At 40.1% G+C, this 27,913-nt stretch overlaps 1 protein-coding gene across 1 annotated transcript in view; it reads right to left on the bottom strand.

The window, feature by feature from the left end:
- il34 (interleukin 34) overlaps positions 1 to 27,913 on the bottom strand; it is a 93,912-nt gene that overhangs the window by 22,381 nt on the left and 43,618 nt on the right. The window contains exons 3-4 of the mRNA XM_041796586.1: positions 2,935 to 3,038; positions 1,934 to 2,011 (exon numbers count right to left, since the gene is read on the bottom strand). Coding sequence (XP_041652520.1) covers positions 1,934 to 2,011; positions 2,935 to 3,038 — 182 coding nt within the window. The remainder of the gene's footprint in view (positions 1 to 1,933; positions 2,012 to 2,934; positions 3,039 to 27,913) is intronic.

Genomic DNA, 27,913 nt, shown 5'->3' with positions numbered 1-27,913 from the left:
AAAGTGATGGGAATGTCACGACTCGAAAGTACTGCCCCTAAATGCTGATTGGTTCTGTCACTTTCTAACAGGGCCCAAACTGTTCAGATGGGAAGTTTGCAAGATGGATTCGCCCGTGAGAAATACGGAAATGGGCAAATCCATCTGCTTTGCAAGATTAGACAATTACAGCTTTCCACTTACCAAAAAGCAATATCCTAAAATATTATAATATCACAAAATATCAGTCCAAAAAAGCATCCAAATTCATTTGAATCCAAATACAGAAACGTTCATCTTCTGGAAACATTTATGCTTTCAGTAACTGGTTGGAGCTCCTGCACAAATGACTGAATCTATGTGACATGGCATGAAGCATATCAGTCCGTGGCACTGCTGGAGTGTATGAAGCCCAGGTTGCTCTGACATCAGCCTTCAGCTCGTCTGTATGGGAGAGTCTGCTGTCTCACGTCTTCCTCTTGACATTTCTCCAGATATTCTCTACAGATTTCAGGTCAGGCCAGTTGCCTGGGCAGTCAAACGTAGTAACACCATGGTCAGCAAACCAGTTGGTAGCTTTGGCTCCACTGTGGGCAGGTGCCAAGTCCTGCTGGAAAGGAAATCAATGTCTCCATAAAGGTCCTGAGCAGATGGAAGTGCTGTAAAATCTCCTGGTGGACTGCTGACAGCATTGACTCTGGACTTGATAAAGTCCAGATAAAGTCCACTCCTTGTAAAGCTCCCCCAAGTTCTTGAATCTGCTTTGTTTAACAATCCTCTGAAGGCTGTGCTCATTCCTGTTGCTTGTGCATCTTTTCTTACCACACTTTTCCCTTCCAGTCAGCTTTCCATTAATAAGCTTTGAATGACCTCTGAGAGCAGCCAGCCCTTTCCGCATTGGCCTCCTGTGGCTTACTCTCCTTTTGAAGGGAGCCAGTGATCGTCTTCTGGACAATAGTCAAGTCAGCAGTCTTCCCCCATGATCACAGTTGTGTATACTGAGCCGGAGTGAGAGAATGAAGGCTGAAGGCAGCCTTTGCAAATCGGACTTTTGAATGATATTCTAATTTCTAGGATGCACCTGCACCATACTGTCTCTTAAAATAAAGTCACTTGGTATTCCAAAGCCCTAAGTGCTTTGTTGATGCAAAATGTAAACAGAGCCAGAGTCATAACATAACAGCATGCATTTAGATCTAATTGTTCAGACTGAGGTCACATTGGAAAAGTTCTGCAACGTTGCTCCAGCTGAGAAAGCTTCAAAAGATGGTAGAAGTTATTACTTATATCTTATGCCTAGCTCCATACAGGCTTAAAGTCCTAGGTGAAATAAAGTTGTCATGGTGATTATGTTGAAAGGTGGGATATCTTGGTTTAAGGAGCAGCAGAGGGGTTTACCAGGTGTTTGGCGTCTGCAGTGCATTCTCTGCCATAGAATAAATCCCTTTGAAATGAATAGGTTTTAGCTCCTGCTTTTTTTTTCCATTGGGGGAGATAATTTCATCTTCACAATATAGTGCTGTTAAATAACATCATATTTCAGTTTACGACTTCACTCAAGGCCACTGTTGGGGGGTTAAGGGTGCAGGCTTTAGTTATCACTCTATCATAAGGCTTTCTCTGAGGTTAACAGAAAGGTTAGCCATTTTCAACATTTAGGAGAGTTTAGTGTGGACTTGACACCAACATTTATGATAGAACTTAAACAGAACTGGTGAGACAAGAGCAGAACTCTAACTGATTAACAACCATGTATAAATGTGGTTAAAATGTGATTTAACTAGATCAGATTCCATGTGACAAGCATAGTCAAAAAGAAATTAGATATGAGTCACATTGTGAATGTGCAAATAATCAGATCTGGTTCACGTGTGCCTGCAGTGTGCGGACATATCGGAGGCATAAATCAGAACAATCCACTTATTATAGTATGAGACTGTGATGTGGCACGTACCATTTTGCTGATGCTGGACACTTTAAAGATTTCATTATGATGAACTCTGATGGTATAGTTGATGGGAAAGTTGTGCTTCTGTAACAAGAACAAAAATAAAGACAATGAAATTATTATTCCTAGTAAGAGAGCTGTAGTAGTAGCTCATATGTTATGACCATAGATTACATAATTACATTTACTTTCAAAGCTAGTGCATTTAACTATTTAACTCTGTTACATACAATATATTGCTGCTTTACATGTCATGTCTAACAGATGATTGTAAGAATAATCTTTGGAGCATGGAAATTTTAAAATATGGTATAGAGCAGTGGTTTTCAAAGTGTGAGGTGGGCCTCCCCTGGGGGGGGGGGTGCTGCAAGAACTTCTGGGGAGGCACAGAACCATAAACCAGAAAAAAAGGTGATTTGCTTTGCTAACTTCTGCTCTGCTGTCTGTTGTTATGCAATCCTGCATCAAATGTACAGATGAAAATTTATAGCTCCCACTAAATAAGAGCGTAGAGCATAAAAAACAGGTAGTATTGGCAATAAATTCATTACTGAAAGGAAAAAACTGGTTGCCTGGGAAAGACGGATGTCGAAGAACATTGGCAGACCAAAATATCAATGATATAAAAATGTTAAAAATGTTTAAAATTAGACATAAGTGTCTGGAAATATGGTTGTTTAAGTTTGTTTTTCAATCTGAATCTTTATGGGGGTGGGGGTTTACTGAATGAATAATTTTCTCCCAAGGCAGGTTCACTCTCCCACACTTTGAAAAGCCCTGGTATAGAGTGATAAGGGCAGGCAAGTGCAATCTAACAAAGTCTAAGGTTTCTCACCGTCTGTCCTTTGAAACCTGAAGCCTGCAACCTTTAATTACTAACCTGTCTCTGAAGGATTCACCCATGTTTTACCAACACGGTAAAATTAAAGAAAGGTTATGAGCAATTTTTGCAGACAATAGTCGAAAGCCAGCTGCTTCCACATTAACAGAGGCATGCTTTCACATACCATGTAGCGCCGCCTGTTGCTGAGGCTGTCGTTGAGGGTCTTCAGTGGCGTGCACATGCTGGCTGGCGTCTGGGTCATCTGAACAGGCAGGATCAGAAACAGGCCTACAGAAACACAAAGCAGCAGTCATTTTTTGCACAATGTCATAGAACACAGGACTAGGCCCTATACAGATGCATATGGCTACAGACTTCTATGGGGCTTTTCTAGTCATCTGACCTGTTGCCACAGGTGCATAAAATCAAGCACCTAGCCATGCAGTCTCCATTTGCAAAAATTTGTGATACAAAAATTGTTTGTTCTGAAGAGCTCCCAGACTTCAAGCGTGATACTGTAATGGATGCCACCTTTGCAAGATGGCTCGTGAAATTTTGTCCCTGCTCAATATTCCACAGTCGGCTGTAAGTGTTATTTGTAAATAGAAGCATTTAGAAACAACAGCAACGCAGCCATGAAGAGGAAGACCAACAAACCACAGAGCAGACGTGACTGGTAATGCTCATGGTGCAAAAAGCCACGTAAACAGGAAAGGCTTTGTTTCAGCTCAAAAGTGCTGTGTTGAATTAGTTACATCTTGTTGATGTTAACCATGGTCAGTTTAGATCCTCAGCTGATGGAATATGTTCATAGAAATATTTGGAGCTGCAACAGAACATTAATAAAGCCACAAGATAAAGCCGGGCCAATACAGTAGATACCACAAGCATTTGGTTAGGCTGGCCACACACCAGACGATTTTCAAAACTTAAATGATTTTAAAACAGTGGGAGACCACTGGGGCTGGGCAGTTAATTGTAAATTAGGTTATATAGCAATATGGCCTGCTGATATTTTCAAATTGCAGAGGGTACAATATTTCTATAACTTGAATTTTGTGTCAAATTAGCAAACTTTTTTGCAGGCAGCAGAGATGCTATGCATAACAGATCCAGCAATCATCCACAGGAAATTTTTTTTAGAATAGCCTATAAAAATCCAACTTTTTTGTACGTTTTTCTTAATAAAAATGAGAACAACATAAAAAAATTATAACTGCCTTTAGTACATCAATTCCTACCCAATTTGCAATATGAGTCAAAATCATTACAATTAGATGTTTTTCAAAAATGTTCCACTCTAATTTTTTTCCAATATTGTCTTGGTTATAATATAGAAGGGTTTATTGCTTGTGTTTGTTTGTAAAAACCTATAAAATAAGGAACTTATGGAATAATCACAAATTGGACCCCCTCTAAAATGAGATGGTTCATCTCAAGGGGCTATCCAGTTATAAAGTTAAAGCAAATCAACATCAGTGCCTGACCTCATAAATGCTCTACAGAACAGTGGGCACAAAATCCCACGAGCCTCCCACAGCTTCAAAAGGGGGGCCAAGTCCATATTAAAGTACATGTATTTGTATACAGAGTCATTACAGTGCCTATTGGTGTAATGGTCAGATGGCCAAATACTTTTGTACATATAATGCACCTGTCAGTACAACCATAAACTATTCACTTTGTCTCACCAAATGACACTTTGACATGCAGAAACTCAGGATCAAACCCCCAAACTTTCTACCAGGAAGATGGCCAACTCCACCACTGAGTCATAGCTGCCCCAGAACACAGGATGTTCATAGAGTCAGGCTTCTATATTACATGCAGAGAGAACAACTGACTGGACAACACTACCTTAGAGGTTCTGACTCATCCTGTGATATATGTATGCAGATGATGTACATGTGTTTCTGTCTACAACATTTAAGTGTTGGCAGTACATCAGCTGAATTTATAATCATTTCCAGCTAAAAGGAATCCAGCATACCAAAGTTTATCCACGGTGGATCTTCTCTGTAACAGCTATATGACCCAACAAAGAGCCACAATGCATCAAAAGCTTTCCCAGGAAAGGCATGTTTCCCCAAAAGAAAAATGTTACACATTTTCCTCAGCTTCATGGGGGTTCAAAAAGAAGGCAGTTTTTCATGGTACTCAAATTCCCCCTCTCAGCCAACACCAAATGTTAAAAAGTGAATTAGGTTGTTAAAAAGAAAAAGTGTAAAATGATCTGCAGCACTCTCAGGGTCTAATGCATAACATACTTATGTACTAACAAGTTTTGTAGCATGAATGCATCAATAGTGGCTCTTTGTTTGTTTGGATAGAAGTTGTGAGGCTGTACGCCAGTGAAATTATATACTTAGAAATCAGTTCAGACATTTTATATTGAAGATGTTGAAATTCAACATCGGTCTACAACCACAACTGTAACAAAACATCTACTATTTGACTAAGTAGATTTTCAAATATTACAATGAATAAATGATCTCTTTGTTCTTATGGCATTAAATCCAACAGTTGTATCCTTCATGGTCCAAATGGTGGCTTAACAAGATGACATTGTTTGTTATTTTATCCTTAAAGTGGATGCACCATGATAAAACCCTTGGGCCAAAGAGTTTCTCTACTTTAGTGCTATAAAAACATCATGTTTAATATGTTTTTTTTTTTGCAGCTGAAAGATTTACAGCAACCAGTCTTTGACCTTGTTTGTCACAGGAAATTGTTAACCGCTTGTTTTGTGCATGAAACCCATCTCTTGCTTTTTACTTTTTTATGGACTCTTTTCTTTCTGTTGCAAGGCCAGGGTGAAACCACTCAGTGTGGATTACATAACAAACCAATAAAGCAACACATCCAGTATTAAATGTATTCTTTTATTACATGCAAACTTCACCCAGTGTGCTCAGTCTGCTGTCTTTGGCTCTTTCAAGTTTTCTCGTAAACTAATCTAACCCATGAGCTCTATTGACAAATCTTCATCATCATGCTGTCAGTAGTCAGTCTATTTCTGCCGTCATTTGAGAATTGTGAGGATGCAACTCTCCTGCAGCACAATTGATCCTTTGTTGGCTCTCCAAAGCCATCCATACATTGTGAATTTTTGGCCGAGTCTATGGTAGCTGTGGTGGGAAGTTTACATTGTACAGCTGAATCTTATGTAAGATAAATACACTATATTGCCAAAAGTATTTGCTCACCTGCCTTGACTCACACATGAACTTAATTGACATCCCATTCTTAATCCATAGGGTTTAATATGACGTCGTTCCACCCTTTGCCGCTATAACAGCTTCAACTCTTCTAGGAAGACTTTCAACAAGGTTTAGGAGTGTGTTTATGGGAATTTTTGACCATTCTTCCAGACGTACATTTGTGAGGTCACACACTGATGTTGGGTGAGAAGTCCTGGCTCTCAGTCTCTGCTCTAATTTGCCCCAAAGGTTTTCTATCGCGTTGAGCTCAGGACTCTGTGCAGGCCAGTCAAGTTCATCCACACCAAACTCTCTCATCCATGTCTTTATGGACCTTGCTTTGTGCACTAGTGCACAGTCATGTTGGAACAGGAAGGGGCCATCCCCAAACTGTTCCCACAAAGTTGGGAGCATGGAATTGTCCAAAATCTCTTGGTATGCTGAAGCATTCAGAGCTCCTTTCACTGGAACTAAGGGGCCAAGCCCAGCTCCTGAAAACAACCCCACACCATAATCCCCCCTCCACCAAACTTTACACTTGGCACAATGCAGTCAGACAAGTACCGTTCTCCTGGCAACCGCCAACCCAGACTCGTCCATCAGATTGCCAGATGGAGAACTGTGATTCGTCACTCCAGAGAACGCATCTCCACTACTCTAGAGTCCATTGGTGGCGTGCTTTACACCACTGCATCTGACGCTTTGCATTGCACTTGGTGATGTATGGCTTGGATGCAGCTGCTCAGCCATGGAAACTCATTCTATGAAGCTCTCTACGTACTGTTCTTGAGCTAATCTGAGGGCCACATGAAGTTTGGAGGTCTGTAGCGATTGACACTGCAGAGAGTTGGTGACCTCTGCGCACTATGCGCCTCAGCATCTGCTGACCCCACTCCGTCATTTTACGTGGCCTTCCACTTCATAGCTGAGTTGCTGTCGTTCCCAGTCGCTTCCACTTTGTTATAATATTTAGGAGCAAGGAAATTTCATGACTGGACTTGTTGCACAGGTGGCATCCTGTTACAGTACCATGCTGGAATTCACTGAGCTCCTGAGAGCGACCCATTCTTTCACAAATATTTGTAGAAACAGTCTGCATGCCTAGGTGCTTGATTTTATACACTTGTGCCCATGGAAGTGATTGGAACACCTGATTTCAATTATTTAGATACACAATTGAATACTTTTGGCAATATAATGTGTTTTAATGTCCCAACAGGGAAATTTGTCTGATTAAAAATCAATAACACATAAATAGAGATTGGTGCATCCCATTACATTAACAATTCTATCTTACAGTTATACACATGAACATGAAAATCATCCTTCAGCTGTGACGTGCTAACACATTGCACTTCCTCGTTGACACATCTTACATCACATTATTCAAAAATGGCACAAATTAATGTTTGTATCAGTTCAGCTTGGTCCAAGGGTAAAAGTTGATAATCAGAGAGAAGAATGTGGGCCAGATCAGATACAATTTTCTGTGGCTGCCTTAAGGCTGGCTCAGGATACACAATCTTTTTGGCCATTCACAACGGGCCTTATGCTCTTGTCCTGTATTGGTCGACAGACTGGGCACCGTAAAAGTGTGACATGTCTGCTCATCATATGCTGACGTTGCCACTGTCTCCTCAACTGTGTGTGAGTTCATCGTGGAGTGGGTAACATGTTAGGATTTATGTCACTGACGATAGATCAGGGTGTCAAACTAGATTGCGATGCAAGAAAAATTTTGACATGCTAGTCTTTCTGATTTGTGGTTGTGGGGCATCTTGGATGCATCATTAATCATTTCACACTACAAGACTGTTTGTTGTTTGTTCTTATAATCAGGCTCAACATTCAACAATGAGCTGCAACGTTGCAGTCAGGCCAAAATCAGGCTGAATTCATGTAGTCTAAGCTTTTATAGAGTGTTTGTGGAGAAGGCTGCTTTTTGATACTCATGATTTTTATCCCAGACGACTCATCTGTAATTCTAACCGAACAGATGAAGTGACCACACCTGTTATCCCCATCTATTGATGCTTTCAAGGACACAAGTATAAAACAGTAACATTACCTTCTGCTGAACTCAGTCCACGTAAAAACATTTGATGTTGCCATCTCGTCTATAAACTCCCAATGGGTCCTCCAGCTGAGTGTGTGTCTATGTGAACTCCAGGGTACTAGCAAGAGCAGACTTGTGTGATGGGTTCACTTTGTATGACCAGAGACTGATGATCTCCCACTCTGCTGGGATCAAAAACCGTCTCCATTTGTTTTTAAGATAAATCAAACACTTAGGATTTATGTGCTCATAGTGTACAGTTTTATGGACAGGCTCGACCTTAGCATTCACTGGACAAGTGAAGTCAGTACAGACTGTGACAAATGTCAATGTCCTTTGAAAAGTCACAGAGAGGATGGAGTCACATCTATTGGTTTGTTTGCATGGCTGAAATGGCTACAAACAGTGAAAAAACACAACAGATACACAGCATCACCAGTAACTCCTGTCAATCACATAAAAGAGCTGTCTGTCAGAACTGGCTCGTTCATGAACGACCCATCATTACTGTCAGTAGGAGGTCCATGGATATTTCCTGCTCATTCATGTCTTTTATGACAGACAGGGAAGGCACATCAGACAGATATTCCTGCTGTTGTCACGTAGGTTTCAGACAATATCTTACAGTTTACAAGGAAAAAAATGGGAATGAGGAGTCTGCAGAAGAGTCTGCTCTCACTGTGTGAATGTGTGCAGTCGTACAGTTGAAACATCAACACATGACAAAAATCCAGAGAGGGACTTGGATGCAGCTGAAGCCATGCAGTTCAAGTGACTTCTGGTATTAGAAGACGAGATACAGCGATGCTCATCAAACTTCCAGTGTGAGGTTGAGGTCCTCGGCTGCATCCAGGTACTCTTGAAAATCCATCCAACGAGCTGTGAGTAGCTTTTTTTTTTTTTTAAATAGAAATTTTATTGAGTACTTTTTACAACAAAAACAGACAGGTGCTCAACCATAAATATACAAACAGAAAGAGATATTAAACATAAATTAGATCAGGGTATACAGAAAAGTACAAATAAAAACTGTATAGCTTCATTCAGTCTAGTTACAGTTCATCGTTTCCAAGAGTCTCACTTAAGGTGTCAACCATTTTGTAACTTTTTATGCTGTGCATGCATTTTAAAGTCTTTACATACTGTTTCAAATCGTTGAGGAGAGCCGTGAGTAGCTAATTCAGTACTATTCAGCTTTTGTATCCTGCTCTAAACTGCATGACAAACCCCTTAGATCAGGCTGAAAGTCTATGAATTTCTACGAGAGTGGTGTGGTGTGCATGCCCAGCTTCAGAGGTGCATACACCCAATCTCTTCTTATTGCAACTGCTGCCAAGGTAAGAAAAACTTTCACAAGGGCATCATTCATAAAATAGTGCATAGAATCTTTACTAAAAGAGTACAAGGAAATGGTGTGCACCAGAAACAACTGATTTCTAAAACAGTGCCTGCCCACATCTTTATGCAATTCTCTCTTTGTATACATTCTGATCAACTTGGAAATGCATACATGTTAATCAGACTCCAGCCAGTCCTTCACACACTCTTTTTGCATTCTTTGTATGGGATGGAAATAAAGTGATGTTGGTTCAGCACATCGATCAAGGTTTGAAGGTGAAAAGCAGAATGTCCTCAACAAGTCTGAGAAAAAGAAAATTCTGCCACCCAAACTGAGGTGCTCGTGAATGAAAGGACAGTTAGACAACAACCTCACTATGTTAAAATGGACCACTTGCAATTGGACGAGAAATGGATATGAATAAAAATGCTCTGTATAAACATCTCATTTAAAACAAAATTCCCCAATCTGGCTCACTTGGAAAGAAATTTCATTCCAATCAGGAGGGGTGGTTTATTCTGTTGTTCAGATCAATCTCCATTAAAAAACCTGATCTGATCATCTCTCCCTGATTGGGGTGATATATGTGATATAAGGGTTCCCCTCCACCCTCCTCCTTTGAATTGACTGCAGCAGTAATATACTGTTGAGCTTGCTGCTTAAAGTGGGGTATTATGCCTTTTTTCAAGGCTTTACACCATCTCTCTGATACCCACTTGGTAGCTTCACATGGTTTACAGCTCAAAAAACTCCTCATGTTTCTCACACTGGCGTCCTGAAAAACCCTTATTTCAACCTCCGTCTGAAACACTTAATTTTCACTGCTGTCTCTTAAACATCCCCCCAGGGACCTGCTTTCCTCCGATTGGCCGATTTTCCGGAGGTTGGCCAGGGCTCAATATTTTGTGCCCGCCCCCTCCAATATGGCTATGATTACGTACTTGTAAACTTTGAATGAACCGGTCCGACTGAGTAAAATGTGGCGAATTTTGATATACGTCTGTACATGTTAGACCCGGAGTCTGATCCTGATAGTTTGGAGAGAGAGGGGGAAGAAAACGAGCAGCAGTGAAGGATAGAGCAGGACGTATCTGTTTGGTAAGTGTTTAATTACTGTGTTACTAAATGGCTTTGATAATGGTGGACTTATCCCTCGCCGCATTTAACGGTGTATTTATTCATCTGTGTTCATATTGTGGGGGCGGTCTGTTCCGCTTTGCCGGCAGTACGAACAAACCAGTCAGGAGATCCTATTGCGATGACCTCATCAGTTCGCTCCATCGAAATCTCATCTCAGGAAGGTCTCGGGGAGATTCCCACGAACCGTTTTCATCAGTTTACACTCTAATTCCAAAATTACTTCCACATACGTTTATCTTGCTGTTTGAAAATTTGCATATGTGAAGTATGGACACCCAACATTGTGACTTTATATTTATGTTGTAAAAATTGGAAAAGTATAATACTAGGGCCGGGTATTGCTAAGAACCTCACGATTCAATTCAATTTCGATTCTTTAGGTTGCGATTCAATTCAATTTCGGTTCTTTAGGTTGTGATTCAATTCAATTTCGATTCGATATTGATTTAAATGCTTTGATGTTGATTCAGTAAGAAGTAGCAATACACAAATGACCTGTTGACATTTTTTAATAATTATTTTTGTGAACATATGTGATAGGTCACCTCAAATTTTTTAGCAATAAAACATCTGAAAATAAAAATTTGCACAATAATAACTTATCTGTGCAAAAGGAGTACAAAAGTAAAAATCATGCCAGTTCTGTATAAACACTGAAAAAGTAAAGTGCATGTAAACTTTAATAATATTTCTTTCTTCTTGGAAATTGTGATAAACCTCACATAACATGGTTGTGGTTGGTTGTTTTTTGGTTGAGTGCAGCCTCCCTCCATACAACGTGAATTACACGCACAGTGACCCCCACTGGCCAGGAGGTGAATTGATTCAGAGGATTTGCTGAATCAATATTGAATTGAGGGGGGAAATATTGCGATGCATCGATTAATCGATGTTTTTACCCACCCCTATATAATACCCCCTCTTTAAACAGGCAGAGCACCAGAAACAGTAGAACTGTTTGCACTCACTGGCCATGCGTAAAAATGAAACTGTTTACTTGCACTGATGTGGATTGTGTAATAAAGTTTTGTATTTAGTGAAATTAAATGTTTCAGATACATTAATTTAAAAAAATGCTTCAGTTCACCATCTCACCATGTGTCGCTGATTCCCCTCTGCCTCCAAAACGTTCATACACACGGGTCAGAGTTTGCTTACGGGTTTGCACCTTTACCATCAGGTCTGTTTTTTATAGATCACATACTTTGTGCAGAAAGTGGTGAACACCAACTTCAGTCCTGTTTTATACATTCTACGTGGTTTATAAATGAGAGCCCTGGTCTTTTCAGTGCATAGCAACAAAATTTCATGACCTCAACAAGGTGAGCTTGGAGTTTCTGCAGGAGTTACTAAAAATGTCCTCATCATAATCTGTAAGTATATGTCATTCCTAGCTTAAAATAAAGTTTAATTACAAAATGATGTCTTTAGGTTGTGGACAACCACACTGATAATTCAACCACATATACAATACTTCCATATGTCCAGATTAGAGAAACTTCAGGGGCCTTGGTCTTCTATTTGTGTGACCATGGTATCAAAATATGTACTGAGGTCATTTAACTTTAACCACTGCTGTATCCAAGTTTAAAATTATGTCATTGTAACAACCCAGTCAGAGACACATTTTCACAGCAGTACAACATTGAGCATAAAAAGGAGAAAATGTCTGATGCATTAATGAGGTAAATACATGCAATATTGTGAAAGAACAATACAAAAAACAGCAAAATGGTTTTATTTGTCATTTCAAAACCAGCTGTTTTGAAAGGACTCCACTCTCTTAGCTCCTGTGTTCTTGCCTTGTCTCATCCTCCTCACTCTCTCAGGCATAATACACCCAGAGACAGGTACTCAGCATGAGGTGAGAAATGCACAGCTCTTATCTGAAATATGACTCAGGCTCTTTGCCAACATGCTGGTTTGTAAGAGATACTGCTCAGAATGAGAGAAAGATGATCATCTCTTAGGAGAAAGACATTTTTTGTGCTCTGAGGGTACTTCAGATTAAAAAACAATGGAAGACACCTGAAGGAGATAACCTCACCAAGAACTCAACAGCAGATTTAACACGTGCTTTCCTTATAATTGAACAAATGTCCTAAGGAGAAGTTTACTGACTTGACTTTCATAATGCTCCTGTAACTTGTTTGCATCAATAAATACCAGTCATAAGTCTCTCTTTAGCATAGTAGCTCCTCATCGAGGAGTTTGCATTGTTTTTGCTGTTGCATTACAGTAAGTACTTAAAACTCTGTCCCAGAGGTACATTACTTTGACATTATGTTGTGGATTTGCAGCTGTATTTCTCACGTGTGAAGCCCACAGCATTGGTCAGCATAACTGACATCTCCCCCTCTTTCTTGCTCTCACTTGCTACCCCCTTTCTTTATAACCCCCGTTAAGCCGTGTCTGCTATGGGAACACACAGAGGCAGTAAAAAGAGTCAGAGGTAAAGAAAAGTGATGGTGGTGGTGACTGAGGTGGGGTGGGGGGTCAGCAATGTGTTTATACTTTTGTGTTAAATCTGTGTCGTAACTGGACCCTGGTGGCCTACGCCATTGTGAGCTCTTCATACTTTTGTCCCTGTCGCTCTGCAGTAATCCACGCAAATGGCAACAGAAACCAAGCACATGATCTTGGCATTGGGGCTGATAAATACTGAGCAGTCAATGTTTCTGCTGTCACTGAAAAGAAGAAAAGAGAGGAGGCATCGGAGGAGATGGAAAGTATGGATGCTTTGTCAGCTCAGGGGAGCGCTCATTCAGCCACTGAGAGAGACACAGATGAGGAAATGCAGGACTACACAATATGCCTGTAGACCAGATATAGACCATTATAGGTGGGCCATGCACTTTTCCATTTGGCCAAACTTACAAATTTTCTTTGCTTATACTTTTGGTTAACATTATATATTTGAATGCTTTTAAACACATAAAACACAGTTTCCCCTTTAAGAGAATGTAAACATATTATTATTATGCATTTTACACAGCCAGGCTTACAGGTGTGGTCATGTTTCACATTTCTCAGCTTAGCAGCAGATGAACCATGAGGGCAATGCTTGACTGGCAATCTGACATACCTGGCATTTTCTTCTTCTGAATTGTTTTTGCTTTCTTCCTCTCTCTCTCTATTTCTGGTGATTTAAGCTCAGACAGACAATGCTCTGTACCAGTCTTTTTCCATAGAAATGCCCCATCTCTCTTTTTGTCTATCTTAGTCGTCATCTATTTCCGGAATCAGTTTAAACACAATTAGTAATCTTGACTGGCAAAAAGAAAGGATTTCTTCCCAGGTATTGGAGCATTTGCTGGTTCAGCACTTCACTGCATCAACCTTGGTCCTGTACTCCTCTGGCCTCCTGATGACCATCATTGAGGCCTGCTGCAGGCCCATGCTCCAACTCTTCAGGCTTCTTCCTAGCTGACTCCTCCATGACAAACACAGCCACCCCAACACTGGACCAGCCCACTGAGTCCTGAGCACCCATTATCTGGTGAGCTGGATCAGGCCCCGGGAAGTGTGCCAGGTGCCCATAGAAGTGCAGCTGGCACTCCTGTTTCCAGCAGCTGACCCTTCCCATCCCTGCTCTCCTGAGTGCATCAACAGTCTTGCCAATGATATTATAAAATGTGCCAAGAGAAGTCGTTGCAAAGAAGTCCAGCTGGTGCCTCTGGGCATTAGTCCTCACAAGAGTATAGTAAGACTGGGTTAAGTTACAGCAGTTGCTAACGCAGCTGAAAGGAGTCGGCCTCCCTTGTCTCCAGAACCTCACAGTGCAGGCGTATTCAAAAAAGCTGTCTCTGTCTGAGGCTTAGTGAACTTAATATTGTTTACATTTTCATGTAAAAAGCATAGCAAATATTAGCCGATCAGAAGGTGAGATGGTATAAACTTTTGATGTCAATAGGCCCAGCCAAAATTGAAATTGTGTTACCACGCTGGCTGTAGACATTACTCAGAAACCAGCAGTCTCTGGCAGTCATCAGTGCTACTCAGCAGCCTATCATAGGGTTAGTGGTCTCCGTTATTTCTGCAGGTATTTCCATTTTTTTAAGGGTGCACATGGGCTGCGTTCTTAGGCTCGTGCGTAGGGCCTAGGGCCCTGTGGAAAAATGACATATGCTATAGCATAGCTTTGATAAGGAAGCATAAAGTCTGGAGCCAGCAGATCAAAATAACACAGTCTGTTATTATTGTAATGCAATGAAAAACTGAGACACCTTTAGTATAATGATGTTGATACAAAGGCATATTGACAAGACAACTTTGAAAAAGTGTTGTTAGATATGCAACATATGAAGGGACTGTAAGTGCTTTTCCCATAAGTAAACTAAATATGCATTCAAATGTTTCTTTTGCTTGATTTGTTTGAGCTTGAGAAGTGTTGCTGAGTGTTACTACACCTGCAAATGTTTGACTTTTTCTGATTTTCTGAGGAAAAGTAAAAGAAATTTAAGTTAAAAAATTAAATTTTGTGTGTTTGTTGCTGCTGTTATAGATTGAAATGTATAATTTTTGTCCCTAAGACAACACAAGTTTTTTAAAAAACACTATTCTATATTCATCTGAATATAAACCAGAGTCTTGCTTGACAAAACTGTAACAGAACAGCTTATTTAAGCTTCAAAACAGAGGCCTATGTCAAAACTTTGATAAACTGTCTGAAATACTAAAAGCAACAATTTAGTGTCCCGCTTTGTAGAAACATACCTCCACCACATGCATGTGTGCATGTATGTGAGTCTGAAAAAGGATGATCTCCTCTTTCAGGTATTGAGGTGAAAGTGCTGCTGCACCATCTGGAAGTCTTTGTGTGTAAAGAGGACACTCATCATTACTTAAAGATGAATCATACGAGCCACATGTGAAGGACTGCACTTTAGTTTGAGAATACACAGCTGCACATTTCAGCAGAAGTCTGGCATCAGAAAAGATTTCATTTTAGATCCTGTCAATCACATTAAACTGCTTTATTCAAGGAACTGCATGTCCATTTAAGTGCTGACACAAAATGAGTTCATTCCAGCAGTTTGAAGGGTTAATCATGTAAAAGCTTGTGTACTCCATCATTCTTGCTGCAGATGAACCTGCACTGTTAAAGACAAAATTTGAGTCTGGGTGAAAATGCTTCATATGAAGCAATTTTGGGGTCTCGGGAGGCTTGTCACCACATGCTTGAACTTATGCAACTGCTTTTGTGTTCTTATCTGGGCTTAGACTAAGACCCAATCCACACTTAGATGGCTATTTTTGAAAGTGGAGGTTTTCTTCCCATTTTAAAAAACGATCCCATCCATGCATGATTCAGTCTCGAAATATCTTTATCCACATGACAACACAAAAACATACCTGCCCCAAAAGCCAAAATAAGTGCATTTTTTGTTTGTTTGTTTGTTTGTTTTTTTAAGATTTATTTTGGGCCTATTTGACTGAGAAGAACAGTAGATAGTGTCAGAAACAGGGACAAGTGAGTGACATGAGGGAAAGGTGGGCGTACATGGGGTATGCCTACAACCACAAGGCCATTTGCACCCCAGTGTATTTCTTGTTTTAATCGTGATTAATTTTATTCGATATTGCCCTTTCTATTACACTTTGGTTAAGCCACTATAGCCACAGTGGTGTAAAATAAATACACAGCTGTTCTTTAATAAATTATTCCACTTAAGAAAACTCACAGACTGCTCTATGGATAGGTCAAAAGTGCGGTTCACCTTGTGAAATAAAAAATTTGACTTAATTCCTTTTCAGTCCATAACAAGTCCTTTTTTTCAGCTTTGATCTTCCTGAAGTTCCTTGTTTTCTTTCAAAATAAAAGCAGTTCTGCATCCAAACAAGATGCCATTAATCTTTAGGTTAAGACTAGAATTGTTCCAATTCCAGCATCGCTAATACATCCAATACTGCTGAAAATGCAGGTATTGGTATTGGAAAGTACACGTTTATGCACTGTCAGCATTTTATACAAGAAATCAATTCCTCTTTGCTGCTTGAAAATGCTGCAGTCATGGACTACTGTTTTTAGATAGCCAAGAAAAACCAAACAAAAGCGAAAAGGCACCCACTGCAGGAGCAAAGTTTGGAGGCAGCACAAGATTATTCACATGTATTTGTTGAAAACCCTTACAGACCAGCGTAGTCCTATAGGACAAGAGGAGACACAGGTTAATAGTGAATTGTACACTCTGAGCTAAAATGCCTTTACTGAGTCATGAATTTGTGAGTCTGTTGGCTCTGACTGCACCACATCTACACAGCTTGTGGATCTGAATGACCTAACAGGTTTTCAGCAGATTGCAGTCAAGCACTGATTATGTAACATTAGTGGCAGGCTGCAGGCTGCAGGCCTCCATTAACAGTGATTACTATCAACCAGCAGACAAATGAGCTTTTGGCCATGCTGTGAGACTTGTCTGGCTTGTTCCCCTCTGACCACAAACACCATTGAGAACATGCAGCTGTAACAAAGAGTACAACAGGAAACAGTCCTGCATTTGAACAGCAAACATCAACAATATGCCATGGAAATATTTATACATGATATCTGAACTTAAATGTCAGAATATTCACAATTCACTATTAAGTCCTTGACGTACAGTATTAGCTTAGTTAGGCCTTGAAAGGTTTCTAGTCATTGCCACGTAGAGAAGAAGCAACAGATTTACATAATTTTGTCCCAAAGACTAAAAGAAGTCACTGAAAGAATGATGTTTTGGCCATTATTTGTTCTTCTCTGCTTCATCCAAGCAGATCACTGCAGAAGAACTCAGCATTAAACCTAGGTGAGCCTTGCATGTGCAAACAAAATCTTATATTCTAAGCATTCACTTTTTTATCCTCATGGATTACTTTTTATGTTTTAGCTCTGGTAGAAAAAACAACTTGTTTGTTGTTTTTTTACCACATCCCTTCCTCACATAACTTCCTTTGAATCCTTCTCCTTAATTCAGCATGGATTTTTGCTATTAATAGTGTCACAATTTGTTAATTGAGCCATATTCAAAAGTATCTGGATTCTGACCAATTGGCCATGCTGGCTTTCAAAAAAATGCATGAATTCCCTTCTCAGCATCTCATGTAATGTTAAACTTGAGGGTTTAAAACATACAGCTTTAAAAGTAAATGTTATTTCACTTGGATGTCATTTATAACATAGTTCAGTGGTTCCCAAACTGGGGGTTGGGACTCCCAGAGGGGTCGCAAGACAGTGAAGGGGGGTCGCGGGATGCTTTCCAAAAAACAAAGGGAAATTAAAAAGAGCTCAATTTAAAATAAAAACATAGATATTAAGTGATATCTGTGCTGAAATGTGAGTAAAGGTTATAAAAATGACCTAAGATGCAAGTTTTATACATGATGCTTTGTACAATGTTGTACACTCTATCCCCCTCAAGGGAAGGTGGGGATCCCCGATCTCTGACACTGTTATTTTGGGGGTCACGGGCTGAAGAGTTTGGGAACCCCTGACATAGTTAGAAATAACATGCATGTTTTGATTGTTGGAAAGTGCTGTTTCCCTCCTTATGTCCCTTTCAGACAGTTTTAAGTGACACAAAATTCGCTGTTATTTGAATGTCAGTGTCCAGTTATCAGAGGTCTTCAATAGGTAATGGTAAATTTAGTGTTCTTAAAGCTCAAAGCACTTCAGTACATCGCGTCTTATTCACCTGTTCACTCACTGGTGCCAACTTATATACCAGATGCCCATCATAGTTAAGTAATCCCATTTATAAGACTTTGTGTGTACTGGGAGTTATACTGGGCTAAGTGTCCTGCACAAAGACACACTGATATGTAGACGGTAGAAGCTGGAGAACTGCCAACTTTCTGACTGAGCGTTGACCTACTGTACCACAGAGCCACAGCTGCGTAAGTCTGCCACTGAGCACGCTCATTCAGTAGTTTAAGCTTCTAGCAGGGAATCAGATACTCCAAGTCTGTATCAGTAAAGCATTATAAGGAGCAAGTCTTGTCTATAACCAGACTTTAGATGCCATACATTGACAAAATCAATTGTCAGATTTTGAATAGATGCCACAAATATGCCATAGCAGTTGCACAACTGTAAAGGCAGAAAAACACAAATTTTAGTGATTTACATTGTTCCCACATACATTACAAAAAAGAAAGACCTGAGAAAGAGCTATTATACTAACTATACAAGTGCAGCTCACCATCAGTATGCAGTTGTCTGACTTGTTTAGAATAGCTCTTTCCTTGTATAGCTGTGTTTAATGTTATTGCCGCTGGTCTTTTAATACGCAAACCACTTGACAAATCTTGGTATTCTATGTGTATGGCATGGCTGCTGTGTACAAAATATTTGTGTCATAAGATCTGCTTTCATTGAGTTTCCCTTCAGTATAGACACTGGGACACTGGTCCCTTACCCACGAACTCGACAGTAATTGCAAAGGGTTAATGTATCACGAGGTTGTCAGCATTTATGCAGTTATCATGATCCATTATTAGTGCATTATTTTTTCAGTAATATTAAACTCATCACTTATTGTCCCTTTCAGCATGCTTTGGTTAAGTCACTGCAGCGCTTCCCTGCAGACACAGTAATATGAAAATAAGTCCACCACTGCTCCTTCATGTCTTCAGTCTAAACGACTCACAGAAGGCTTAGAAGACAAGTCAAAAGCCCTTTGCACTATGTGTTATAAAACATTTACCTTTTTAATGTCCCCTTATTTCCTAATCAATCCAAAACAAGTTCCTTTATCATGGTTAAGTGCCACAATCATGCCATGCCATAATCTTTGATCGACCCAAGGTTCCTTATTACCTTTTAAAATAAATCCAACCTAAATCCAGACAGTAAGTCAATTGGGAACAGTTTTAAACAATACAAACCTAAAGTGAAACAAAAAGTTCTAACGCAAAAGTGTATGATTTTGAGTGGGACAAAAGGGAATATTAATTTCCATTAACTACAGAATGTCTGAGATTAATTGGGATTAAAATTTTTGATTGTTTGCCTGTCCTTCTTGTCACTTCAAGAAAGTTTGTCCTCCACTCACAAACAATAATCCATCCTTAGCTGACTGTGAGGCTGAGATAACCACAACCTTGTACTCACATGTGGGGTGATGGGTTCACTGGTGTGGTGCTCATGGTGTCTGAGCATGTGGACTAAAGTCAGAGTCTTTCAGTCCTTGGTCCTCCCTGTTTTACTATTATCTAGTAAGGCCTGGATACTGACTGATGGCCTCAAAGTGCCAGCTGGACTCCTTTGTGATGGCTTCTCTTCAGTGCATTTTTGGGTATCATTGTCAGAATCTGGATACAGGACTGGCGGCTGTACCTCTATAGTTACCTGTCAGACTTCCTGGGCCTGACCCATCTCAGACATACTGGGTGCCCAGGACCCAGTGAGTCAGACCAGACCTCAGGGTGGCCACATGTGTCTTGCAGGGGTCAGCTGAGAGGTTACCTGGAGAGGTGGGGCATGGGCCTGGCACAGGCCTGGATGATAGAAAGAGGAGGCTGGAGCAGTACAGGGCTGAGGTGAGAGGGGTCTGGCTGCAGACTCAAACAGCCCTCCAGCAGACCGCTTATGTGAGACACTGCATATCTCAGATGAAAACTAAGTACTGGTAATAGAAGAAGAAGAAGTAAACAAATGCCAACCACATATAACCACCAGTGAAGAAAAAGAGGAAGTGACATCGTTAGTCGTAGACTATTTTACATGTAATGGTTCTAACAAACAGCACACCTGAGATGCAAAACAAAGGCTTCAACTGTCTAACTCATCATAAATAGATGTATATCTTAAACACTTAATCCGGAAGTGTAATCTGGTTTTATTTTGAAAGGTTTGTGTTAATTTCAGCCCTGAAAGTGATAGATTTACAGCGTAAGTTTAAACCAACTTTATATTTGGAAGTTTTAGAGATGCACTGCATCTCAGAGATGCGGCCTGTGAGAACGGCCGTCAGAGATGAGCGATGAACGGTCTGCAGCCACACTGTCTTTGCCAATCCGGCAGTTGCTCCCATCCTTGACCAGACAAACAATTTAAATGACTGTAGAAGGCATCCGGTAGGGTTAATAAATTAATTTTATGGACGCATGATACTACTTGCTAACTTTCTACAAATTGAAAAATGGTCTGTGCCTCTAAAGGCTTGACAGACTCCAGCACACTGAAATAATGGGCAGCACAAACCAAACAGGAAGTCAGACATGGCTACGCTTATACCTCCAGTTATTTTCAACATAAAACACCAAGTACAGACTGCTGATTGTGTAGCCCATCACTATATCTAAGTAACACCAAAACATGAAGCAAATGAAAAGCAAATCAACCATGGACAAGCAAAGTAACATGTTTGCATGATTTTCTTTTTGGTTCTGCATTAACCTGTGAGGGCATGCATTGTCAGATGTAACAAAACCACAGCACAGACATATCATGGTGCACATAGACCCAGTGGGTTTAAGGGGTATATCTGTGAGGAGCCAAGCCATAACCAATATTATCTCAAGACATTTCACTAAGAGACTGTAGAAAGTGCCTGCTCTGTCTGCTGTACTCTTTGACATATTATTTTTCAAGACTCAACAATGATTAACCATGAGCAAACAACAAAGAAGCATTCAGGGAAGTTTCTTTGAAAAGGAACAACTTCCTCTTACCAGCAACCTCAAGCTTAACCAGACTCATATTAACCAGAGATCTGGTGCCAGGGCTTTTGGGATATACAGAAATAGAGAGACAGAGAATGTTTAACCCTGTAAAACTGTCATGGTCACAATCTACAAATCTGAGTATGCATGAATCTTCTCTGATAAAAGCACTTGCTGCATGATGTAAGTTTTCATAAGTCTTGTGTTTTCATATCCCATCCCATCCCATCCTGCCTAATCTTATTTTTATAATCTTATCATATCAGATTATCTAATGACATTTAATTCATTTTATCTGATATGGGAGTCCATCCTTGTCTGGGAAGAAGTTCTTTGGATGCTTTCCTATGAAGACAAAAAAAAGGCAGCTCATCTTTGCCTGAGGCCAAGTAAAGGAAAGGGGTAATTGGAGTCACAGTCAAAGATGGAAGAGCTGCAGAGATTTGGGGTAAAAGTCAGGTTTAAGAGGAAGAAAAGTAGAGCAAAGAAGAGAGATTCTTGGCATCTCAGACTGCATCAAAGATTCTCCATCCAGCAGGGCAATGACCATAAACTCACTGCCAAGAAGAAGCAAGAATTACTCAGAAACCCTGTGTCTGACTCACTCTGAGCTCTAATTTTAACCAAATCAAGTATCTTGGACCCAGAAATGATTGTTGAACAGCTGGTCCTTTGGGAATGTAATTGATCTGATGTTCAAAACTTTAATGCAAAATATCCTACAAAGAAAAATCCCCCTTTATTAGCTTAACTTATTTGCTCAACTAATAGGCTTGCTGGATGGATACAAAGCTGATTCTTTTCCAGTTGTCAACACCAAGACTTCTCTACTGCTGCCTTTATAAGAGTCTGAAGCATTTCATCAGGCATCCATGAAGAATGGGGAAACAGTGGGCTAATTTCACTTTTGGAGGGCTTTCACAAATACAATGATGTATGTTAGTACTAAGGAAAACTTGAGGGTGCATGGTTTAGAAAAGGTTTTCATTAAGAATAACATCACATTATTTACAATTCTCATATTTAAGCTGTATTAACATTTGTACTAGCACTGTGCATTCTAATACCACAAGCTTTGAATACTTAGAGAGAGACTGCCAGTCCCTCATGTCATCCATGTAACCCCTACACTTAAAGAATGACTGTTTTGTGGGTTAGTCCTCTTTGAGGTGACCAGATGAAAGTTGTGAGTGAACCAGCAGTAATAGATTTAATGAGGTATGAATGTGGGAACAGATAAGCTCTTTGAGTTGTGCCGCTGCTGAGGTCAAACTGAGGGATCAACTTTGTTAGAGCTTGTAAGTAACACAAAGCTTCTTTGACTTATTTGCACACAGACTTTTTTCACTATTTCTGTGGAGTGTGTGTTGGCTTGAACTCCTGTTAATACTCATAAGTATCAAATAAATTGGACTGATTCAGGTTTTTGGCTTTTTCACACTATTACAAAAAAAGGAAAAGACTCAAAAATCCCATTATGCATACAAGTTATAAAAACATTTGTACAGTATCATTGTTCTACAGTGAGATAAAAGTATGAAGTGTGATCAATAACAGAATTATGATTGCATATTAGCTACCGGTTGTTTGCAATCATGTGACACAGATGACGTGGGAATGCCTGATGGGGTCAGGAAGTGGGGAGCAGCTGTTAGAAAAGAACTGGAACGGAGGGAAGTTAGTACTTTGCTGCTTGAAATGGGCCTGAAAGCTGTAATTATCATCAAAAAATGTCTATATACACCGAGTACAATCCCAAAACTTTACACAATAGCGATTGTTTGTCCAGAGTTTAACAAATTTACCAATATCACAAATTACTCAGTTCTGCAAACCTCCAAGCTCCAAGCATCATCGAGCCAGATGAAGTGAAACAAAAGTCTTGAGGAGTCTTGGACCAAGCTAAGGGGCTAGGTGAGCCCCTTTGACATATAAAAAACATAAATTTGGCTCAAGCATGCCTTTAATTGAAATAGTGATGTTCTATTAAACCTTGTTGGGTAAGCAACCACATAATGATATAATGATATCGCCAACAAGCCTGTTCTACGAAACAGCAATTTAACACGAGCCACTGTAGCTAGCATCTGTTTGAGTTCCAGTTTCCTTTCCTCCATCCATTGTTGCTACCATGTCTCTGTGATCTTTTAAACTGATCTTTTTTTCTTCCTTTTTTGCCTGCACCAAACATGGCCTTTTGGTAGCGTTGCAGAAATTTTGTCTTGCCCCCATGACGACATCTGAAGGAACCTATAAAGAACGCAGGGTTATTCCTGACTAAAGAAACTCTTGTAAATGAGATTATTGATCTTAATGAGGTTTTGCTGGTTAGATGCTTTCAAAAGCCTGTCTTGTTATACAAACAAATGCACTTGCTCCAAACTGAATAAAAAGGGAATATGTCTAACTCAATTCAGTATAGAGAGGTCTGAGGGTCTTACCCAAGAAATGTTGCAGTCAGATTTCTTATTTTCTAATATATTTTTGTGTACCAGTTTGTCAGCACAGCCTACACTTTTCACTCTTCAAGCCCCAATCTATTTTAACCATTTTGTCTCACCTGGACTTTTTGTCTTAAAAGGCTTGCAAAACATCAAATGAGGTTCACAGTCAAGACCTCAAAATGAGAGGTCATAGTGGAGCTGTGTGCAAATGGTGAAGTTCTTCCTCACTAAAATCTTTGTTAAGATCAAATTAGACAAAAGACATAGTTCTCTCTCTATGTCTGTAGAAAAATCCCTCCACCTCTATCAGCCTCTCTTTCTGGACAGTGTGTCTGCTGAGCATCCAGCTGCTGTCTGGTGTGCACTCTGTGCTCTGCAGCCAACCTTTTCACCATATTCCTCTTTGCCAACGTTCAGTGTGCCTCGTTTTAATCATTAATTTCATCGCGTTTGTGTTATGATTACAAATAGTTGATAAAAGATCAGTAAAATATGTATCAGAGATTTTAATTTGTATATATTGTAAACCAGCCTTTTCTAAAATCATCCCTCTTCCCAAAACCTCTCTCATATTGTGGAACACACACAGGTATGGGTGTGAGGACCACCTGCAGTGGTGGATCCTGCCTGTATACGTGGCATCTCTGACACTTGATCCACTGGTGCAGCCCCACTGGACACAGAGTAGGTGGAGCAGGAGAGGTGGTGTACATCTTGACACCTGCGTCCTCTGGACTGCACATCTCTGCCAGTTGATAAGGAGGGGAAAAATCCAAATGGCTCTTTTAAACGCCCGGTCACTGTCTAATAAAAATCTCATCCTCAGTGACATTTATGACTCCCATGAGCTGGATATAATGTTTTTAACAGAGACATGGTCGCGTGGAGGTGAATCTGCACCCCTGCTGGAACTTTGTCATCCTGACGCGAGTTCCTTCAGCTCTCCTGGAAGAGGAGGGTGGCTTTGATCTTTAAGGACCATTTTAAATGTAAACACATTTTTAACTTTCCTGCTTTTACAAGCATTGAATTGCAGCTTTTTAATTTAAACAGACCCTCTCCTGTGTTAATTGCTGCGATCCATTGTCCACCTAAGCATTGTAATAATTTTATCCCTGAATTTGCAGACTAGTAATTCTTTGTTGTTTTCTTTTTTTTTCAGAGCTCACGAGTACAACAAGGTCGCAGGGACAGTCACAATGACAGCACATGATGATTGGTCAGGAGGACTGGTCCAGACAGGACAAGAATTTTAAACATGGTGCCATGGCAAAAGACAAAAAGTTTGTGTTGTCCGATCCAGCTTTTAGTCACCCTGGACATCCCTTTCAACAGATATTTTCCAGCTCCTGAGGGAATCCAGAGGTTGTCCTGGGCCAGAAGGGTTCATACTCCCACAAGCAAGTTCTGGTTCTACTTCCAGGGTCTTCTCTATTAACAGTTACAAACAATGACAACTGTGACATAGAACTGACCTCTCAGTTATCTGAACAGGCATTTGGAGATCTGTGTAGCTTATTTTCACTTTTTGACAAATTATGATTAAAGAAAGTTTTGATATCTAGATATCTGTATAGGGTAAGCCTGCAGAGAAAAACGCACATGTCCTCTGACAATCTTTCTCCTCTTCTCCTCTGTTCACTTTTCACCCCCATTGGTAATTTTGCAGCACATTTTTGGCATACCTGACTTAAAGGTAGTTTACCTGACTTAAAGGTAGTTTTCCTGGCTTAAAGGTTGTTTACAATCATGTGATTCCACACGTCTGTTGGGGGGCAGGAAGTGGAGAACAGCCATGGGAATGAATGGGAACAGAGGGAAGTTAGTACTTTATAGTCCTAAATGGACCTGTACGCTGCAATTACCATCTGAAAATTCCTACATACACAGTTTAACAGATTTACCTGGCATGAAGGTGATCAGTATTACAAATGACTGTGTCCTGCAGACCTCCTAACGTCTAGCCAGACAAAGAGAGACCAGCGTCTTCAGGGAGTCTTGGACAGAGCTTAGTGGTTAACATAAAAAAAAAATCCTAATTTTGTAAAAAGGATGCTTTTGGTTTAAACTATCAACTATCAGCTGAAAAAACCTTGTGGGGTAAGCAACCAGGCAATGATGTGCCATTCATGAACAAACCTGTGCAAAGAAATGGCTCTTCAATGTTAACTGTGGGAGCTTGCTCCCGTTTGAGTGCCAGTTTCTTTTCCTCCATCTTTTTTCATTATTTAATACACATTAAAAAGGCAAACTGGTACCAAATGAAGAGTTGTTTTTTGCTCTATTGAACTGGCCCCAATGATCTGGATCTTTAAAAAGAGACAGGTTTTCCATTACAACAAAAGAGGCTGGGGGACATCAGCTGAGGAAATATGGGTAAGATCAGCATTTAATGTACTAAAACCATGATAAAACTGTAATGAACCAAGCTGGACTCACCGCTCATCCAGGCTTTAGACAGAGGCTTTTTAATCCCTGCCTGCTGCTGTTTCACCAGGAGTTTTTTTTTAACTCTTTATTTTTGCCCGACTATTTCACTAGCTTCTGGGCACAAAAGTAGCTTATGGATAAAACATGTTGAATGCTTGGCATAGTGATTAACAGCTTAAATTTGGCCTTTTTGGTGGCGTTTCTCTATGTAGACAACTCTTTTTAACTATTTACTGCAAAGGATCGTTGTGCAATAACAATGAAATCGTGATACAGTGCAAAGCTCTAAATCCCACCATGCAACTCCACTGCACACACAAAACCTATTCTATAACACATCAGTGTCAGACAGGGCAGACATGCCAGACAGTGAGCAAGCTCTGTGTTTAGCCACATGGGACTCTACTTCAGCAGAGAAGAAGAGAAGCTAAAGGCTGGTGGACTGACGATAAATATTAAAACGTAGCAGCCGAAAGCTATCATGGTGAGTAGAAATGTAGGGGTTAACATACATGCCTGCAACAATGTACAGAAAACTTGCTCCTGCTATTGTGGTTCTGCAGCAGAAACATTTGATTCATGATACATGACATGGTTGATACCACAGAGAGCAATGACCCCGATGAACTGTGTTAACATGAAGGGAGGGAGCCTATAGGGCTTGAGAAAAGGGGGCCTGTGGAGCTGAGCCCACAAGATTGTTTTAAAACTCTGACAGGATTTTTTCACATCTGATTTTGTTTTTAAAAATGCTTTTTATAAAATGTAGTGATGAAAAAAATATGATTAAAACATTCAAAGCAAGATCTTGTAATTTATGTCATCTTACTGTCATATTGCTCTGCTTTTTATCCTTACTCTGCTTTAGTCTGCATTTTACATGTTTTGTTGTATCTAGTCGTGATTGTTTTATTTTTTGTCTTTTTTACATTCCTAAATCATGTTCCCGACTCTAATTTTATGTGTTTCTGGTTTTATTTTGTAGTTAGTTCCCCCAAAAGTGCCTGGTCTAGTTTAGCTTCCTGCCTTGTGTCTTTCCCTGCAGCTTTGATTGCTTTCATTTCTCGTGAGAAAAAAAGTCAGGATTATGAGATTAAAGTCAGAATTCTGAGAAAAAGTCTGAATTCTGATTTTTTTTTCATTGGAGTCTGACTTTAATCTCAGAAAAAAATTGTGTCTGAAAATCTTTTTTTTTTTTTTTGTGACCCTAATCCTCTTCTGACTCAGTCATAATGAGGAAGGTTTCTGCCAGATAAATTCATCAGATTAAGAGAGCAGCTCCTAAAATGCCATTACAAAGCAACAAACAGGTATTTGAAGGTGCCTCTGGAGTCCCACCAACCTCAAGGTGTAGGATCCTCCAGAGGCTTGCAGTCGAGCATAAACCTACTATTCTATTCTGCCACTACATGAAGACTCATTTTCAAACAGCCTTGTTTACTAATGAGTGCCGAGCAACCATGGATGGTCCAGATGGATGGAGTAGTGGATGGTTGGTGGATGACCACCATGTCCCAACAAGGCTTTGACATTGGCAGGGAGCTGGTGGAGTCATGTTTTGGGCCGGAATCATGAGGAGAGAGCTGGTAGGACCCTTTAGGGTCCCTGAAGGTGTGAAAATGACCTCAGCAAAGTATATAGAGTTTCTGACTGACCACTTTCTTTCATGGTACAAAAAGAAGAGCAGTGCCTTCAGTAGCAAAATTATCTTCATACATGACAATGCACCATCCCATGCTGCAAAGAATACCTCTGTGTCATTGGCTGCTATGGGCGTAAAAGGAGAGAAACTCATGGTGTGGCCCCCATCCTCCTTTGACCTTAACCCTATTGAGAACCTTTGGAACATCAAGCAAGCAAAAGATCTATGAGGGCGGGAGGCAGTTCATATCAAAACAGCAGCTCTGGGA

Source organism: Cheilinus undulatus, linkage group 9 (assembly GCF_018320785.1).
Source record: "Cheilinus undulatus linkage group 9, ASM1832078v1, whole genome shotgun sequence".
NCBI lineage: Eukaryota > Metazoa > Chordata > Actinopteri > Labriformes > Labridae > Cheilinus > Cheilinus undulatus.
Note: the sequence above shows the minus strand (reverse complement) of the source record. Positions and strands in the feature narration are given on the sequence as shown.